At 51.8% G+C, this 19,466-nt stretch overlaps 1 protein-coding gene across 1 annotated transcript; it reads right to left on the bottom strand.

The window, feature by feature from the left end:
- Positions 1-1,657: 1,657 nt before the first annotated feature.
- On the bottom strand, positions 1,658-9,206 carry LOC143187689 (uncharacterized). Its single transcript, XM_076391926.1, has 4 exons — positions 4,305-9,206; positions 3,960-4,112; positions 3,054-3,910; positions 1,658-1,692 (listed from the first exon to the last, which is right to left on the bottom strand). Exons 1-4 carry the CDS (start codon positions 9,204-9,206, stop codon positions 1,677-1,679), a joined length of 5,928 nt encoding a protein of 1,975 aa, XP_076248041.1. The 3' UTR covers positions 1,658-1,676.
- Between the last annotated feature and the right edge of the window lie 10,260 nt (positions 9,207-19,466).

Below are 19,466 nucleotides of genomic sequence, written 5' to 3'. Positions count from 1 at the left end.
CATAGCAGCCATAGCCATAGCCATAGCAGCCATAGCCATAGCCATAGCAGCCATAGCCATAGCCATAGCAGCCATAGCCGTAGCCATCGCAGCCATAGCCATAGCCATAGCCATAGCCATAGCAGCAACAGCCATAGCCATAGCAGCCATAGCAGCCATACACATAGCCATAGCAGCCATAGCCATAGCCATAGCAGCCATAGCCATATCCATAGGAGCCATTGCCATAGCCATAGCAGCCACAGCCATAGCCATTGCACCCATAGCCATAGCCATATCAGCCATAGCCACAGCCAAAGCATCCATAGCCATTGCCATAGCATCCATAGCCATAGCCATAGCAGCTATAGCCATAGCCATATCAGCAATAGCCATAGCTATAGCTGCCATAGCCATAGCAGCCATAGCCATAGCTATAGCAGCCATTGCCATAGCCATAGCAGCCATAGCCATAGCCATAGCAGCCATAGCCATAACCATAGCATCCCTAGCCATATCCATGGGAGCCATAGCCATAGCCATAGCATTAGCAGCCATAGCCATAGGTATAGCAGCCATTGCTATAGCAGACATAGGCATAGCCATAGCAGCCATAGCCATAGCCATACGAGCCATAGCCATGGTCATAGCAGCAATAGCCATAGCCATAGCAGCCATAGCCATAGCAGTAGCACGCATAGCAATAGCCATAACAGCCACAGCCACAGCAATAGCACGCATAGCGGCAGCCATAGCAGCCGCAGCCATAGCCATAGCAGCCATAGCCATAGCCATAGCAGCCGCAGCCATAGGCATAGCAGCCATAGCCATAGCCATAGCAGCCATAGCCGTAGCCATCGCAGCCATAGCCGTAGCCATCGCAGCCATAGCCATAGCCATAGCCATAGCCATAGCAGCAACAGCCATAGCCATAGCAGCCATAGCAGCCATATCCATATCCATAGCAGCCATAGCCATAGCCATAGCACGCATAGGGACAGCCATAGCAGCCGTAGCCATAGCTATAGCAGCCATAGCCATAGCATTAGCAGCCATAGCCATAGCTATAGCTGTCATTGCTATAGCAGCCATAGGCATAGCCATAGCAGCCTAGCCATAGCCATACCAGCCATAGCCATAGCCATATCAGCCATAGCCATGGTCATAGCAGCAATAGCCATAGCCATAGCAGCCATACCAGCCATAGCCAAGCCATAGCACGCATAGCGACAGCCATAGCAGCCGTAGCCATAGCTATAGCAGCCATAGCCATAGCCATATCAGCCATAGCCATAGCCATAGCCATAGCAGCCACAGCCATAGCCATAGCAGCCATAGCCATAGCCATAGCAGCCATAGCCGTAGCCATCGCAGCCATAGCCGTAGCCATCGCAGCCATAGCCATAGCCATAGCCATAGCCATAGCAGCTACAGCCATAGCCATAGCAGCCATAGCAGCCATATTGTTGGAATCGCTTAAAATAAGGGATCCAACGGAGGTCCGGTTGAGGTGAGATGGAGGGAATGCGAAAGAAACGAAAACACAAGTTTTAATCTTTTGTCGGCCCTGAAAAGGGCTTGGAAACGACGTTTATTTAGCTTCTGTGTAGGGGGCTGGGCGCTGGCTCCGGTCCTCGTCGGCTGGAAAGGACGGCGGCGGATCGGAGGGCCTTGGCTGGTGGTGACGCCGGCTCCCCTTAGCGACGTTGACGTCTGAAAAAGAGAGATAGCGGCGGAACCGCGGCGGTAAGCAAGAGTGTAAATCTGGCTATACCAAAGATTCCCAACTCCAGGCTGCGCTCGCGAGCCTATTTGGAGGGGATAGCAAAACCTTGCCTGTAACGCAAAGGTAATGCAGTGGACTGTATTATCGACTCTTCTTCTGGCGCGAAGAAGAAGTCGATGAACGAGTGGCTTGAGAGGAGGAGGGACCTCTTCTCTTCGCCTTGCACCTTTTGGAAAGGTTCGTTCCGTACGAATCCAAGTAATTTAGGGATTCGTGAGCGGAGGGACACGCTATAACCAGCGAATTGCTGGTCCTGGAGGCTGAGGACGGCCAGAGGCTCGGCGACTCCGTTCACCTTACCGTGTGCTTCTATTCGTCACACGGGGGTTGCTACTAAACGGGGTGGCAGAGCACGAGTAACGCAGAGGTGATAGGCACGTACGTTATCTCTCTCTGTTGTAACCCGTCTCTCAGGGATCCAACAGGCAGCGGCCTTTGTTGCTCCGAGACGAAACGAGACTCAGAGAATCAGGGCAGGCCCCGATTCCAAGAGTGCAAATCTCGATCAATTGTCTCCTAAAACAAACCAGGTGCTCTTTCGTACGTATTATACGTACGAATCGAGCAGAGTTTCCTAGTCTGTCGGCGACAGAGGTTCAGCTTTTTAGAGCTAGTGAGATTTCAAGTGTCTGGTAACCAAACTACTTGAAATCTGAAAACTGGCGAGCTGAGAGGCGCTTGACGTACGGTCGCACTGACTGCGTCAAGCTTGATTGTCGAAAGACGACTGGGGCGAGAGCCGCGTGTGTCTCCGCAAAGCGGGAAACGTGCTAAATTTTACCACTACGCGGCGCTCACAAATTATCTTTTATTTCGTGCTAATGTAGTACGATGTACTCTCTCTCTCCTTCAGGCTCCGATGTCCCCACTCGACATCGAGCCTGGAGTTCAAAACCGTTGCTCGACAACGCTTACTTTGTTTGAACTTCAATTTTGACGACAAAAACAAGTCATACGACAGCTGATCGTGTTTTGCTGCTAGGACAACGTATGCTCCGACCGAAGGCCACCTTCGGTCGGTCACGTATACCAACAAATTACGAATCTCGCGGACGAGCCAAATGCCCGTTATATAACCGCTTTTTAAACATACCGCCCCCCTTGCACGGTCCGTGCAACGGAGAATCGGTAATGCTCTGTCGTATGCACATCGTAACGCGAGACTCGAAAGACTAATACTTTCTTCGCGAATGAGAGAGAGAGGTGCTGCAAGTGAAGTTCAATTGAAGTGAACTCACTCGCAGCGTTGTCGTATATTCAATCAAAATATAAATTCAATTGAACTTACTTATGCGCTGGTGGAGACGCGCTCTGCTGCGGGTGTAGCTGCTGCTGTTGCTGCAGCAGCCGCATCGAGGTTTCCACCGCGATGCCGACTGCTGCGCGCGTCAACTCCTCTAACGTCGGTCCTTGAGGCCGGGGTGGTCGCCGGGTGCGGCTGGCAATTGGGGAGGGCCTAGCCGCCACCAAGGCCCTGGAGGTCGTCGGTGCTTGTGCCTGTTGACGGTTATCCTCCCTCGCCTTTGGTCGGGGCCTGTTGGGCGTCCTCCCGCCCGCTTGGCTCGCTGCAGCCGCGGGGGCGGTACTCTTCTCTTGGCCTCTCGGCGTTGGGGGGTCCACCGCCGGCCGCCAAAGCAGTGACGTTAATCGCTGCTCCCGGTCCCATCTGAGGGCGTACCGCCCTCCTGGGACGGTGCAGCGATACCGCCGCGTGGTGCGCGGAATGTGCTCCGGCACCCTGAGCTGTACTGGGCCCATTCTTGGTGGGCCGATGGTTATTGTCCACTCCTCTTGAGTGGTTTCTTGTACTGCTTCCTGGTGCGACTTCTCCAGTGGCGAGGGTGTACGCGTCTCTTGCTGGAGAGCCTGCTCCCCAATCTTCAAACAGCGATCAAAGGTCGCCGAGATTTGGTTCTGCGTGTTTTGTGTGTCGCTTTCCATTGCTTGATTTCTACTGACTCGGCCGGCGCGACGCTCACAACCGATTTCGGTAGCGCCCGCGATTTCGCGGGGGCGCTTTTTCCCTTGGAGAGATAGAGACGGAAATACTTCGTCTCCCCTCCCAAGGGGATTGGGGGTCAAGGAAGAGGGGGTCCCGATCGTTCGATTTTCTTCTAGAACAATCGGTCTCACCTTGGTGTCTCCCTGGTTTTTTCCGAAAATTCTTTACAGGTGTTTATTTTGCCCGCTCGACCTCGGCGCCGGTCGTAGTAGCGGGCTCATCCACGGGTAACCTACACATCCTTGTGATGGGGCGTGTGTAAGTTGACTTTGCGGTACGTACTTTTACCACACGTACATTTCCGTCTTTCCCCGGGAACACCTCCTCAATTCTTCCCATCTCCCACTGGTTGGGGGGAAGAAGAGGATTCTGCACTAGCACCAGATCTCCTGGTTGCAGTTGCAGTTGGGTGGTGCGCCACTTGTAGCGATTTTGGAGGTGCGTGAGATAATCGCGCGTCCAATGCCTCCACAGTTGCTCGTGGAATTTTTGAATCGCTCTCCAACGCGACAATCGCGAGAGTTTTTCATTTTCCACGGACTGCAGCGGAATCGCATTTAGTGGTCCGCCTGTCAGGAAGTGACCGGGCGTAAGAGACGCATAGTCGTCTGGGTCGTCACTCAGGGGAGCGATCGGTCGCGAGTTAAGACTCGCTTCGATCTTGCAGAGCAGCGTCTGCATTTCCTCTCCCGTGGGTGTGAACTCTCCCAACGTGCGTTTCAAATGGTGTTTCACCGATTTCACGCCGGCCTCCTGCATTCCACCGAAGTGTGGGGCACTGGGTGGATTAAACCGCCACTGAATGCCCATAGCACCGCATTTATTATGCGTGTCCGTTGCAGAAAATACTGCACGACAGTGCTGTTGTAATTCTCGATCGGCACCGACGAAATTGGTTCCATTGTCACTGAAAATGCAGGACGGGATTCCTCGTCGTGCAACAAACCGATCGAGTGCGGCTAAGAACGCGCTCGTCGTGTAGTCATGGACGAGTTCGATATGGACAGCCCTCGTAGCGTAACAAACAAACACCGCGATGTACGCTTTGTGAGCTGTTTTGCCTCGGCCCGCGGAGTCGCGGACACGGTAAGGTCCCGCGTAATCCACTCCGCAATTGTCGAATGCTCTTGACGGGCGACAGCGCTCCGGGGTCAGATGCTGCATTATTTGCGTGGACGTGTTGCCTCGCCACCTTACGCATCGCATGCATTTGTTGACCACGGTTTTCGCTGCATTTCGACAACCGAGGATCCAATAATTTTGCCTGACAGTGTGCAAGGTCAACTGCAAGCCCCCATGCAACGTATCTACGTGGCACTGCCTAATTATTAATGTCGAAACATAATGCTTAGGCAGTATTATCGGGTGCTTGGTTTCCCATGCAAGCGTCGCATTCTCCAGTCTTCCACCGACTCGCAGGACGTCCTTATCGTCGAGGAACGGGTTGAGACTTTTTAAGGGAGATTTCACAGGGATACTGCGATGATTTTTTAAGCATCGGTATTCCTCTGCGAAATGCGAGCCCTGTATATGGCGTGCGAGGCGCTCAGCTGCGTTACGCATTTCTGCCGCCTCGATTACTTGACCGGCGTTTGACCTTTGATTGACGCGCGACGGTCTTCGCCAACGAAGACAGTACGCCGTTACACGTAACAGTTTTCTCCATGATTGAAAACGGAACAGAAAATCCCATTCCGGCTTCGGAGTTGCTACGTGTGCATGCGCTACGCGCTTGCTTTCATCGGTCTCAACGGAAGCGGGTATGGCGGGCCATTGCGCTTCCGCTTCGCTCAGCCATGTCGGTCCAAACGTCCATAGGTTCGACTGCAGAAATTCTGCCGCGTCGATCCCGCGCGAATTTAAATCCGCGGGGTTCGAACGGGTCGGCACGTAACGCCATTCCGCGTTCGGGAGGGCCGTTTGGATTTTCGACACTCGGTTGGCCACTATAACCTTCCAGGTCGATGGGTGTTTTTTCAGCCAAGCTAGAGCGATCGTTGAGTCTGTCCAGCAGACTACACGATCTATTTTCATTGCAAGTGAGTCTCTCACGTGCAAGATTAGCTCGGCTAGCAGTACGGCCCCGTTCAATTCAAGAACTGGGATCGACTGTGTTTTTATTGGAGCCACTCGCGTTTTTGCCATCAACAGCGATGTAAACACACCGTTGTCTATCGTCGTCACTCTTAAATAAGTGACGGCCGAATAGGCTGCGAGCGATGCGTCACAAAATCCGTGCAGTTCCACAGAAGTCGTGTCGGCTCCATAACGGATCCATCGGGGAAGTTTCCACTGGTTCAATCTGCTCCAATCCGCACAAAATGTGTTCCACATTTTGAGCGTTTCCGCGGAAACTTGCTCGTCCCACTGGATTTTCTCCAGCCATTGGGACTGCATTAAAGTTTTCGCGCGAATCACGACTGGCGAAAGCCAGCCGAGAGGGTCGTATAATTTTGCAATTTCCGAAAACAAAGTACGCTTTGTGATCGGTGTTGCAGACGGTTGGAAACGTTGCAGATTGAAGTAGAAAAAATCTCCTGATGGAATCCATCGCAGACCGAGTACCTTTAATTCGGAATTATCAAACAAATCAAGGTCGACTGCGTGGGAGTGCGAGCTATGTGGAATATTGCCTAATAAATCTGGCGAATTTCCAGCCCACTTACGAAGGTTAAATCCACCTTGCTGTAAGAGCTCGCACGTTTGTTTACGGATTTGCTCCAACAATAGTTTGTCCGGAGCTCCCATAAACACGTCGTCAACATAGACGTCCTTCTCGAGGATAGGAGCGGCGAGCGGGAAGCGGTCGCCGTCCTGTTTTTTCAGCTCGAGAAGCGTTCGCATCGATAAATATGGGGCACACGCCGTACCGTAGGTCACGGTTTTTAACTCGAACGCTATATTTCGTTCGGTTTCTGGCGTGCGCCACACGATGCATTGGAATCGACGATCCTCTGCAGCTACGAGAATTTGTCGAAACATTTTCTCTATATCTGCTACTAGCACGTATTGATACAGACGCCACCGCGTTAATACAGCGGTGATATCGTTCTGTAGCTTCGGTCCTACGTGGAGGATGTCGTTCAGCGAGCGTCCGCCCGCTGTTTTACTGGAAGCGTTAAACACGACGCGCAGCTTCGTCGTAGCGCTTTCCGTTCGAACAACCGCTCTATGTGGAATGTAGAGTCGTGTCTTGTCGAGGAACTCTAGGCGAGTCATATGACTCAACGACTCATATTCAGTGAGAAACTCACTGTATTCCCTCATGAGGGTTGGATCCAGGTCCAGTTTTTTCCTTAACCTAGTCAACGCGGAGAGAGCTATTGGAAGAGATTCTCCCAACAGCTCGTCCGGGTTTTCGTGGTTGAAGGGCAACCGAACGATGAATCGTCCCGTCGCGTCTCGCGCGACGGTTTTTGCGAAGTATTCTTCGCATTCGTCCTCGGCCTTGGTATTCACCAATTTCGAGGGAATCTCCTCTATCTCCCAGAACCTTCGTATCGCTTTGTCGAGCGATTCGAGGACGGTGCAATGCAGCGTCCTCACGGGGTTTGGGGAAGAGGTGGCTGCGTCGACCGGGCCTGACAGTATCCAGCCTAAAGCTGTTTCCTGCGCGATCGGCCCTCGCTTACCGAATCGCCGAAGCCCTGGTCGAATGATACTCGCATATGTCCCAGCTCCGATCAGCACCTCTATTGGGCGGTCTGAAGCGGGGTCAGGATCCGCGAGTGTCAGTTCACGCAACGCGGTGTATTCCGGCACGTGAACCGACGGCGGGGCATACGAGGTGATTCGGGACACCACGTATGCACTGGTGCGGAACGCCTCCTCAGTGCAACGTGTCGAACCGAACTCGATATCCACGCTATATTTTATATCCTGGGCTTTTCCGCCCCCCAAGCCCGTAACTGTGGCTGGGGTTTTCCTTCTCGCGAGTCGCAAGTCATTTGCGAGGTTCGCGGAAATGAAGGAGGCTTCCGAGCCCTGGTCTATGAGTGCACGCGCGATGCGCGTCGTGCCTCCCTTTCCTGTGACTCGCACATTTGCCGTCGCCAGAAACACAGCTGGTGTTCCGCTCTCCGTCGCACTACAGTGCGACGTCACGTCGGCGCTTGATGTAGAAGCACGAGATTTCGTGTTTACATTCGCGGGCTCACGTGCGGAGACGTTACTCCGTCCCGCTTCCCGCTGGCCCTGCTGTGGCTTTTTCGTCGACCGACGATTGCCTGTGCCGACTTGTGGTGCGTCAAAGTGCAGAATAGTGTGATGCTTCTTACTGCACTTTGTACACGCTGCGTTCTTAGGGCAACGCGCGACTGTGTGAGTCGAAGCGAGACAGTTTATACACGACTGATTCGCTTTAATATAATGGAAGCGCAATTCAGGCGTGAGCAGCTTGAACTTTTTGCACGTCGTAATTCCGTGCGTCAGTCCGCAGAATGTACACTCCAAGGTTGGACCGGGAGAGCTTTCGACTACGGCGTTATGTTGCCGTATGCGAGGTTTTGACGTGGGGTCAACCGCTTGTTTTTGTACCGGGTTGATCAGCACGTGCAGTCTGTGCTCTTGCTCCCTGAGAAAATCCAACATCTCATTAAATGAGGGGATTTCTTGGTTGAGCTTTTGCGTGCCCTCCCATTCCCATTCTAGGGATTGGTCCAACTTAGATTTTATCAGGATGACCAACACGTCGCTGTAATGCTCTACCTTGCGCCCCAGCTTCTGGAGCGCGGCGAGCGTTTGTTTCCAGCCGACGGTGACCTGTTGCAGGCTTTCTATGTCGCCCGTCCTGATCGGCTTCAGCTTCGTGAATGTTGCGAGAAGCTGAAGCACCATGCGACGTGGGTTCCCGAATTGTTCGGTCAGGGTATCCCACGCCGGCTTGAAATTGCGATCCGCAATTTCAAGCGTGGCAATCGATGCGAGTGCCTCTCCTTCCAAGCAGCCGTTCAGATATTGCAAACGTTGCGCATCTGACAACCGTTGATCTTTGATTATGCTGGCGGTGAACAGATCCGCAAAGTGACACCACTTTCGCGGATCTCCGCTAAATCTCGGTAAATTCTGCTTGGGAAGCTCAAGCGTACTAGGCTGGCCGGTTGCTCCGGCACCCGCGGTATTCCCGGGGTTGCCGAATCCAGCCGATTCCTTTTCCTGTATGAGGCTGTCCAATTCCGTCATCAGGAAGTTCTGAGCTTCATGGAACGCATCTTCTGCATCATCCATCGTGCTCTCGCCGAAGAAGGGTATGACCTTCCGTTTGCTGTCAGGGACCTCCTTTTTGAGCTGTTTAACTCGCTCTTGGATGTCCCTCCAAACGTCAGTTACATACTCCAACTTCTGTTTGAGGAGAGAGATGGTATAATTATTTCGCCCCTTTTTCTTCAGATTAGTCACGAGTCGGGTCATTCCCCGAATTCGTGACTGAATATCCTCCATCTCGACCTCCAGGGCAGGAAGAGTCAACTGCTCCTTTACGGGGTTCGACATGGTGATATACTTCGAGAGGTAAACACTGCTCGAAGGTCAACCTGAAGTGATCGTTTCTTTCACCCTTTCTCAACCTTTCAATCCGGCTCGAAGGACCTTATGTTGGAATCGCTTAAAATAAGGGATCCAACGGAGGTCCGGTTGAGGTGAGATGGAGGGAATGCGAAAGAAACGAAAACACAAGTTTTAATCTTTTGTCGGCCCTGAAAAGGGCTTGGAAACGACGTTTATTTAGCTTCTGTGTAGGGGGCTGGGCGCTGGCTCCGGTCCTCGTCGGCTGGAAAGGACGGCGGCGGATCGGAGGGCCTTGGCTGGTGGTGACGCCGGCTCCCCTTAGCGACGTTGACGTCTGAAAAAGAGAGATAGCGGCGGAACCGCGGCGGTAAGCAAGAGTGTAAATCTGGCTATACCAAAGATTCCCAACTCCAGGCTGCGCTCGCGAGCCTATTTGGAGGGGATAGCAAAACCTTGCCTGTAACGCAAAGGTAATGCAGTGGACTGTATTATCGACTCTTCTTCTGGCGCGAAGAAGAAGTCGATGAACGAGTGGCTTGAGAGGAGGAGGGACCTCTTCTCTTCGCCTTGCACCTTTTGGAAAGGTTCGTTCCGTACGAATCCAAGTAATTTAGGGATTCGTGAGCGGAGGGACACGCTATAACCAGCGAATTGCTGGTCCTGGAGGCTGAGGACGGCCAGAGGCTCGGCGACTCCGTTCACCTTACCGTGTGCTTCTATTCGTCACACGGGGGTTGCTACTAAACGGGGTGGCAGAGCACGAGTAACGCAGAGGTGATAGGCACGTACGTTATCTCTCTCTGTTGTAACCCGTCTCTCAGGGATCCAACAGGCAGCGGCCTTTGTTGCTCCGAGACGAAACGAGACTCAGAGAATCAGGGCAGGCCCCGATTCCAAGAGTGCAAATCTCGATCAATTGTCTCCTAAAACAAACCAGGTGCTCTTTCGTACGTATTATACGTACGAATCGAGCAGAGTTTCCTAGTCTGTCGGCGACAGAGGTTCAGCTTTTTAGAGCTAGTGAGATTTCAAGTGTCTGGTAACCAAACTACTTGAAATCTGAAAACTGGCGAGCTGAGAGGCGCTTGACGTACGGTCGCACTGACTGCGTCAAGCTTGATTGTCGAAAGACGACTGGGGCGAGAGCCGCGTGTGTCTCCGCAAAGCGGGAAACGTGCTAAATTTTACCACTACGCGGCGCTCACAAATTATCTTTTATTTCGTGCTAATGTAATACGATGTACTCTCTCTCTCCTTCAGGCTCCGATGTCCCCACTCGACATCGAGCCTGGAGTTCAAAACCGTTGCTCGACAACGCTTACTTTGTTTGAACTTCAATTTTGACGACAAAAACAAGTCATACGACAGCTGATCGTGTTTTGCTGCTAGGACAACGTATGCTCCGACCGAAGGCCACCTTCGGTCGGTCACGTATACCAACAAATTACGAATCTCGCGGACGAGCCAAATGCCCGTTATATAACCGCTTTTTAAACACATATCCATATCCATAGCAGCCATAGCAGCTATAGTCATAGCCATATCAGCAATAGCCATAGCTATAGCAGCCATTGCTATAGCAGACATAGGCATAGCCATAGCAGCCATAGCCATAGCCATACGAGCCATAGCCATAGCATCCATAGCCATATCCATGGGAGCCATAGCCATAGCCATAGCATTAGCAGCCATAGCCATAGCTATAGCAGCCATTGCTATAGCAGCCATAGGCATAACCATAGCAGCCTAGCCATAGCCATACCAGCCATAGCCATAGCCATATCAGCCATAGCCATAGCCATAGCCATAACAGCCATAGCCATGGACATAGCAGCCATTGCCATAGCCATAGCCATAGCAGCCATAGCCATAGCCATAGCATCCATAGCCATATCCATGGGAGCCATAGCCATAGCCATAGCATTAGCAGCCATAGCCATATCTATAGCAGCCATTGCTATAGCAGCCATAGGCATAGCCATAGCAGCCATAGCCATATGTATAGGAGCCATAGCCATATGTATAGGAGCCATAGCCATAGCAGCCATAGCCATAGCAATGGCACGCATAGCATTAGCCATAGCAGCCGCAGCCATATCCATAGCAGCCGTAGCCATAGCCATAGCAGCCATAGCCATAGCCATAGCAGACATAGCCATAGCCATAGCAGCCGTAGCCGTAGCCATCGCAGCCATAGCCAGAGCCATACCCATAGCCATAGCAATAGCCATAGCCATAGACATAGCCATAGCCATAGCCATAGCCATAGCCATAGGACGCATAGCGACAGCCATAGCAGCCGTAGCCATAGCTATAGCAGCCATTGCCATAGCAGCCATAGGCATAGCCATAGCAGCCATAGCCATAGCCATAGGAGCCATAGCCAATGCCATAGCAGACTTAGCCATAGCCATAGCATCCATAGCCATATCCATGGGAGCCATAGCCATAGCCATAGCATTAGCAGCCATAGCCATAGCTATAGCAGCCATTGCTATAGCAGCAATAGGCATAGCCATAGCAGCCTAGCCATAGCCATACCAGCCATAGCCATAGCCATATCAGCCATAGCCATAGCCATAGCCATAACAGCCATAGCCATGGACATAGCAGCCATTGCCATAGCCATAGCCATAGCAGCCATAGCCATAGCAATAGCACGCATTGGATTAGCCATAGCAGCCGCAGCCATAGCCATAGCAGCCGTAGACATTGCCATAGCAGCCATACCCATAGCCATAGCAGCCATAGCCATAGCCATTGCACCCATAGCCATAGCCATATCAGCCATAGCCACAGCCAAAGCATCCATAGCCATTGCCATAGCATCCATAGCCATAGCCATAGCAGCTATAGCCATAGCTATATCAGCAATAGCCATAGCTATAGCTGCCATAGCCATAGCAGCCATAGCCATAGCTATAGCAGCCATTGCCATAGCCATAGCAGCCATAGCCATAGCCATAGCAGCCATAGCCATAACCATAGCATCCCTAGCCATATCCATGGGAGCCATAGCCATAGCCATAGCAATAGCACGCATTGGATTAGCCATAGCAGCCGCAGCCATAGCCATAGCAGCCGTAGACATAGCCATAGCAGCCATAGCCATAGCCATAGCAGCCATAGCCATATCCATAGGAGCCATTGCCATAGCCATAGCACGCATAGCGACAGCCATAGCAGCCGTAGCCATAGCTATAGCAGCCATAGCCATAGCATTAGCAGCCATAGCCATAGCTATAGCAGTCATTGCTATAGCAGCCATAGGCATAGCCATAGCAGCCTAGCCATAGCCATACCAGCCATAGCCATAGCCATATCAGCCATAGCCATAGCCATAGCAGCCATAGCCATAGCCATAGCAGCCGCAGCCATAGGCATAGCAGCCATAGCCATAGCCATAGCAGCCATAGCCGTAGCCATCGCAGCCATAGCCGTAGCCATCGCAGCCATAGCCATAGCCATAGCCATAGCCATAGCAGCAACAGCCATAGCCATAGCAGCCATAGCAGCCATATCCATATCCATAGCAGCCATAGCCATAGCCATAGCACGCATAGCGACAGCCATAGCAGCCGTAGCCATAGCTATAGCAGCCATAGCCTTAGCATTAGCAGCCATAGCCATAGCTATAGCTGTCATTGCTATAGCAGCCATAGGCATAGCCATAGCAGCCTAGCCATAGCCATACCAGCCATAGCCATAGCCATATCAGCCATAGCCATGGTCATAGCAGCAATAGCCATAGCCATAGCAGCCATAGCAGCCATAGCCATAGCCATAGCACGCATAGCGACAGCCATAGCAGCCGTAGCCATAGCTATAGCAGCCATAGCCATAGCCATATCAGCCATAGCCATAGCCATAGCCATAGCAGCCACAGCCATAGCCATAGCAGCCATAGCCATAGCCATAGCATCCATAGCCGTAGCCATCGCAGCCATAGCCGTAGCCATAGCAGCCATAGCAGCCATATCCATATCCATAGCAGCCATAGCCATAGCCATAGCACGCATAGCGACAGCCATAGCAGCCGTAGCCATAGCTATAGCAGCCATAGCCATAGCATTAGCAGCCATAGCCATAGCTATAGCAGTCATTGCTATAGCAGCCATAGGCATAGCCATAGCAGCCTAGCCATAGCCATAGCACGCATAGCGACAGCCATAGCAGCCGTAGCCATAGCTATAGCAGCCATAGCCATAGCATTAGCAGCCATAGCCATAGCTATAGCAGTCATTGCTATAGCAGCCATAGGCATAGCCATAGCAGCCTAGCCATAGCCATACCAGCCATAGCCATAGCCATATCAGCCATAGCCATAGCCATAGCAGCAATAGCCATAGCCATAGCAGCCATAGCAGCCATAGCCATAGCCATAGCACGCATAGCGACAGCCATAGCAGCCGTACACATAGCTATAGCAGCCATAGCCATAGCCATATCAGCCATAGCCATAGCCATAGCAGCCATAGCCATATCCATAGCAGCCATAGCCATAGCTATACAGCCATGGCCATAGCAGCCATAGCCGTTGCCATAGCAGCCATAGGCATAGACATAGCAGCCATAGCCATAGCCATACGAGCCACAGCCAATGCAATAGCCACAGCAGCCATAGCCATAGCCACAGCCATATCAGCCATAGCCATAGCCATAGCCATAGCCATAGCAGCCATAGCTACATCCATAGCAGCAATAGCCACAGCCATAGCAGCCATAGGCATAGCCATAGGAGCCATAGCCATAACAATAGCACGCATAGCGGTAGCCATAGCAGCCTAGCCATAGCCATAGCAGCCATAGCCATAGCCATATCAGCCATAGCCGTCACCATAGTCATAGCAGCTATAGCCATAGACAGAGCAGAAATAGCCATAGCCATAGCCACAGCAGCCAATACCATAGCCATAGCAGTTATAGCCATAGGCGTAGCAGCCATAGGCATAGCTATACCAGCCATAGACATAGCAGCCATTGCCATGGACATTGCAGCCATAGCCATAGCCATAGCAGCCGTAGCCATAGCCATAGCCATAGCAGCCGCAGCTATATCCATAGCAGCCAAAGCCATAGTCATAGCCATAGCAGCCATAGACATACCCACAGCCACAGCAGCCAATGCCATAGCAATAGCAGTTATAGCCATAGCCGTAGCAGCCATAGGCATAGCTATACCAGCCACAGACATAGCAGAGGTAGCCATAGCCATAGCAGCCATAGTCATAGCCATAGCCATAGCCATAGCAGCAATAGTCATAGCCATAGCAGCCATTGCTATAGCAGCCATAGGCATAGCCATAGCAGCCTAGCCATAGCCATACCAGCCATAGCCATAGCCATATCAGCCATAGCCATAGCCATAGCCATAACAGCCATAGCCATGGACATAGCAGCCATTGCCATGGCCATAGCAGCCATAGCCATATGTATAGGAGCCATAGCCATATGTATAGGAGCCATAGCCATAGCAGCCATAGCCATAGCAGCCGCAGCCATATCCATAGCAGACGTAGCCATAGCCATAGCAGCCATAGCCATAGCCATAGCAGACATAGCCATAGCCATAGCAGCCGTAGCCGTAGCCATCGCAGCCATAGCCATAGCCATACCCATAGCCATAGCAATAGCCATAGCCATAGCCATAGCCATAGCCATAGCCATAGCCATAGCACACATAGCGACAGCCATAGCAGCCGTAGCCATAGCTATAGCAGGCATAGCCATAGCCATATCAGCCATAGCCATAGCCATAGCCATAGCCATAGCCATAGCAGCAACAGCTATAGCCATACCAGCCATAGCAGCCATAGCCATAGCCATAGCAGCCATAGCAGCCATATCCATATCCATAGCAGCCATAGCCATAGCCATAGCACGCATAGCGACAGCCATAGCAGCCGTAGCCATAGCTATAGCAGCCATAGCCTTAGCATTAGCAGCCATAGCCATAGCCATATCAGCCATAGCCATGGTCATAGCAGCAATAGCCATAGCCATAGCAGCCATAGCAGCCATAGCCATAGCCATAGCACGCATAGCGACAGCCATAGCAGCCGTAGCCATAGCTATAGCAGCCATAGCCATAGCCATATCAGCCATAGCCATAGCCATAGCCATAGCAGCCACAGCCATAGCCATAGCAGCCATAGCCATAGCCATAGCAGCCATAGCCGTAGCCATCGCAGCCATAGCCGTAGCCATAGCAGCCATAGCAGCCATATCCATATCCATAGCAGCCATAGCCATAGCCATAGCACGCATAGCGACAGCCATAGCAGCCGTAGCCATAGCTATAGCAGCCATAGGCATAGCCATAGCAGCCTAGCCATAGCCATACCAGCCATAGCCATAGCCATATCAGCCATAGCCATAGCCATAGCAGCAATAGCCATAGCCATAGCAGCCATAGCAGCCATAGCCATAGCCATAGCACGCATAGCGACAGCCATAGCAGCCGTAGCCATAGCTATAGCAGCCGTAGCCATAGCCATAGCATTAGCAGCCATAGCCATAGCAGTCGTAGCCATAGCCATAGCAGACATAACCATAGCCATAGCAGACATAGCCATAGCCATAGCAACCGTAGCCGTAGCCATCGCAGCCATAGCCATAGCCATAGCCATAGCCATAGCCATAGCAGCCATAGCCATAACCATAGCAGCCATAGCCATATCCATGGGAGCCGTAGTCATAGCCATAGCATTAGCAGCCATAGCCATAGCAGTCGTAGCCATAGCCATAGCAGTCATAGCCATGGCCGTAGCAGCCATAGGCATAGCCATAGGAGCCATAGCCATAGCAATAGCACGCATAGCGGTTGCCATAGCATCCTAGCCATAGCCATAGCAGCCATAGCCATAGCCATATCAGCCATAGCCGTAACCATAGTCATAGCAGCCATAGCCATAGCCATAGCAGACATAGCAGCCATAGCCATAGCCATAGCAGCCATAGCCATAGCAATAGCACGCATAGCATTAGCCATAGCCGCCATAGCCATAGCAATAGCACGCATAGCGATAGCCATAGCAGCCGCAGCCATATCCATAGCAGCCATAGCCATAGCCATAGCAGCCATAGCCATAGCCATAGCAGCCATAGCCATAGCCATAGCAGCAATAGCCGTAGCCATCGCAGCCATAGCCATAGCCATAGCCATAGCCATAGCAGCAACAGCCATAGCCATAGCAGCCATAGCAGCCATACACATAGCCATAGCAGCCATAGCCATAGCCATAGCAGCCATAGCCATATCCATAGGAGCCATTGCCATAGCCATAGCAGCCACAGCCATAGCCATTGCACCCATAGCCATAGCCATATCAGCCATAGCCACAGCCAAAGCATCCATAGCCATTGCCATAGCATCCATAGCCATAGCCATAGCAGCTATAGCCATAGCCATATCAGCAATAGCCATAGCTATAGCTGCCATAGCCATAGCACCCATAGCCATAGCCATATCAGCCATAGCCACAGCCAAAGCATCCATAGCCATTGCCATTGCACCCATAGCCATAGCCATATCAGCCATAGCCACAGCCAAAGCATCCATAGCCATTGCCATAGCATCCATAGCCATAGCCATAGCAGCTATAGCCATAGCCATATCAGCAATAGCCGTAGCTATAGCTGCCATAGCCATAGCAGCCATAGCCATAGCTATAGCAGCCATTGCCATAGCCATAGCAGCCATAGCCATAGCCATAGCAGCCATAGCCATAGCCATAGCAGCCATAGCCGTAGCAATCGCAGCCATAGCCATAGCCATAGCCATAGCCATAGCAGCAACAGCCATAGCCATAGCAGCCATAGCAGCCATACACATAGCCATAGCAGCCATAGCCATAGCCATATTAGCCATAGCCATATCCATAGGAGCCATAGCCATAGCCATAGCATTAGCAGCCATAGCCATAGATATAGCAGCCATTGCTATAGCAGACATAGGCATAGCCATAGCAGCCATAGCCATAGCCATACGAGCCATAGCCAATGCCATAGCAGCCATAGCCATAGCCATAGCATCCATAGCCATATCCATGGGAGCCATAGCCATAGCCATAGCATTAGCAGCCATAGCCATAGCTATAGCAGCCATTGCTATAGCAGCCATAGGCATAGCCATAGCAGCCTAGCCATAGCCATAGCCATAGCAGCCACAGCCATAGCCATAGCAGCCATAGCAGCCATATCCATATCCATAGCAGCCATAGCAGCTATAGTCATAGCCATATGAGCAATAGCCATAGCTATAGCAGCCATTGCTATAGCAGACATAGGCATAGCCATAGCAGCCATAGCCATAGCCATACGAGCCATAGCCAATGCCATAGCAGCCATAGCCATAGCCATAGCATCCATAGCCATATCCATGGGAGCCATAGCCATAGCCATAGCATTAGCAGCCATAGCCATAGCTATAGCAGCCATTGCTATAGCAGCCATAGGCATAACCATAGCAGCCTAGCCATAGCCATACCAGCCATAGCCATAGCCATATCAGCCATAGCCATAGCCATAGCCATAACAGCCATAGCCATGGACATAGCAGCCATTGCCATAGCCATAGCCATAGCAGCCATAGCCATAGCCATAGCATCCATAGCCATATCCATGGGAGCCATAGCCATAGCCATAGCATTAGCAGCCATAGCCATATCTATAGCAGCCATTGCTATAGCAGCCATAGGCATAGCCATAGCAGCCATAGCCATATGTATAGGAGCCATAGCCATATGTATAGGAGCCATAGCCATAGCAGCCATAGCCATAGCAATGGCACGCATAGCATTAGCCATAGCAGCCGCAGCCATATCCATAGCAGCCGTAGCCATAGCCATAGCAGCCATAGCCATAGCCATAGCAGACATAGCCATAGCCATAGCAGCCGTAGCCGTAGCCATCGCAGCCATAGCCAGAGCCATACCCATAGCCATAGCAATAGCCATAGCCATAGACATAGCCATAGCCATAGCCATAGCCATAGCCATAGGACGCATAGCGACAGCCATAGCAGCCGTAGCCATAGCTATAGCAGCCATTGCCATAGCAGCCATAGGCATAGCCATAGCAGCCATAGCCATAGCCATAGGAGCCATAGCCAATGCCATAGCAGACTTAGCCATAGCCATAGCATCCATAGCCATATCCATGGGAGCCATAGCCATAGCCATAGCATTAGCAGCCGTAGCCATAGCTATAGCAGCCATTGCTATAGCAGCAATAGGCATAGCCATAGCAGCCTAGCCATAGCCATACCAGCCATAGCCATAGCCATATCAGCCATAGCCATAGCCATAGCCATAACAGCCATAGCCATGGACATAGCAGCCATTGCCATAGCCATAGCCATAGCAGCCATAGCCATAGCAATAGCACGCATTGGATTAGCCATAGCAGCCGCAGCCATAGCCATAGCAGCCGTAGACATAGCCATAGCAGCCATACCCATAGCCATAGCAGCCATAGCCATAGCCATTGCACCCATAGCCATAGCCATATCAGCCATAGCCAAAGCCAAAGCATCCATAGCCATTGCCATAGCATCCATAGCCATAGCCATAGCAGCTATAGCCATAGCTATATCAGCAATAGCCATAGCTATAGCTGCCATAGCCATAGCAGCCATAGCCATAGCTATAGCAGCCATTGCCATAGCCATAGCAGCCATAGCCATAGCCATAGCAGCCATAGCCATAACCATAGCATCCCTAGCCATATCCATGGGAGCCATAGCCATAGCCATAGCAATAGCACGCATTGGATTAGCCATAGCAGCCGCAGCCATAGCCATAGCAGCCGTAGACATAGCCATAGCAGCCATAGCCATAGCCATAGCAGCCATAGCCATATCCATAGGAGCCATTGCCATAGCCATAGCAGCCACAGCCATAGCCATTGCACCCATAGCCATAGCCATATCAGCCATAGCCACAGCCAAAGCATCCATAGCCATTGCCATAGCATCCATAGCCATAGCCATAGCAGCTATAGCCATAGCCATATCAGCAATAGCCATAGCTATAGCTGCCATAGCCATAGCAGCCATAGCCATAGCTATAGCAGCCATTGCCATAGCCATAGCAGCCATAGCCATAGCCATAGCAGCCATAGCCATAACCATAGCATCCCTAGCCATATCCATGGGAGCCATAGCCATAGCCATAGCATTAGCAGCCATAGCCA

This window comes from Calliopsis andreniformis, unplaced genomic scaffold (assembly GCF_051401765.1).
Source record: "Calliopsis andreniformis isolate RMS-2024a unplaced genomic scaffold, iyCalAndr_principal scaffold0149, whole genome shotgun sequence".
In the NCBI taxonomy this organism is placed as follows: domain Eukaryota; kingdom Metazoa; phylum Arthropoda; class Insecta; order Hymenoptera; family Andrenidae; genus Calliopsis; species Calliopsis andreniformis.
This window is presented reverse-complemented; position numbering and strand designations above follow the sequence as displayed.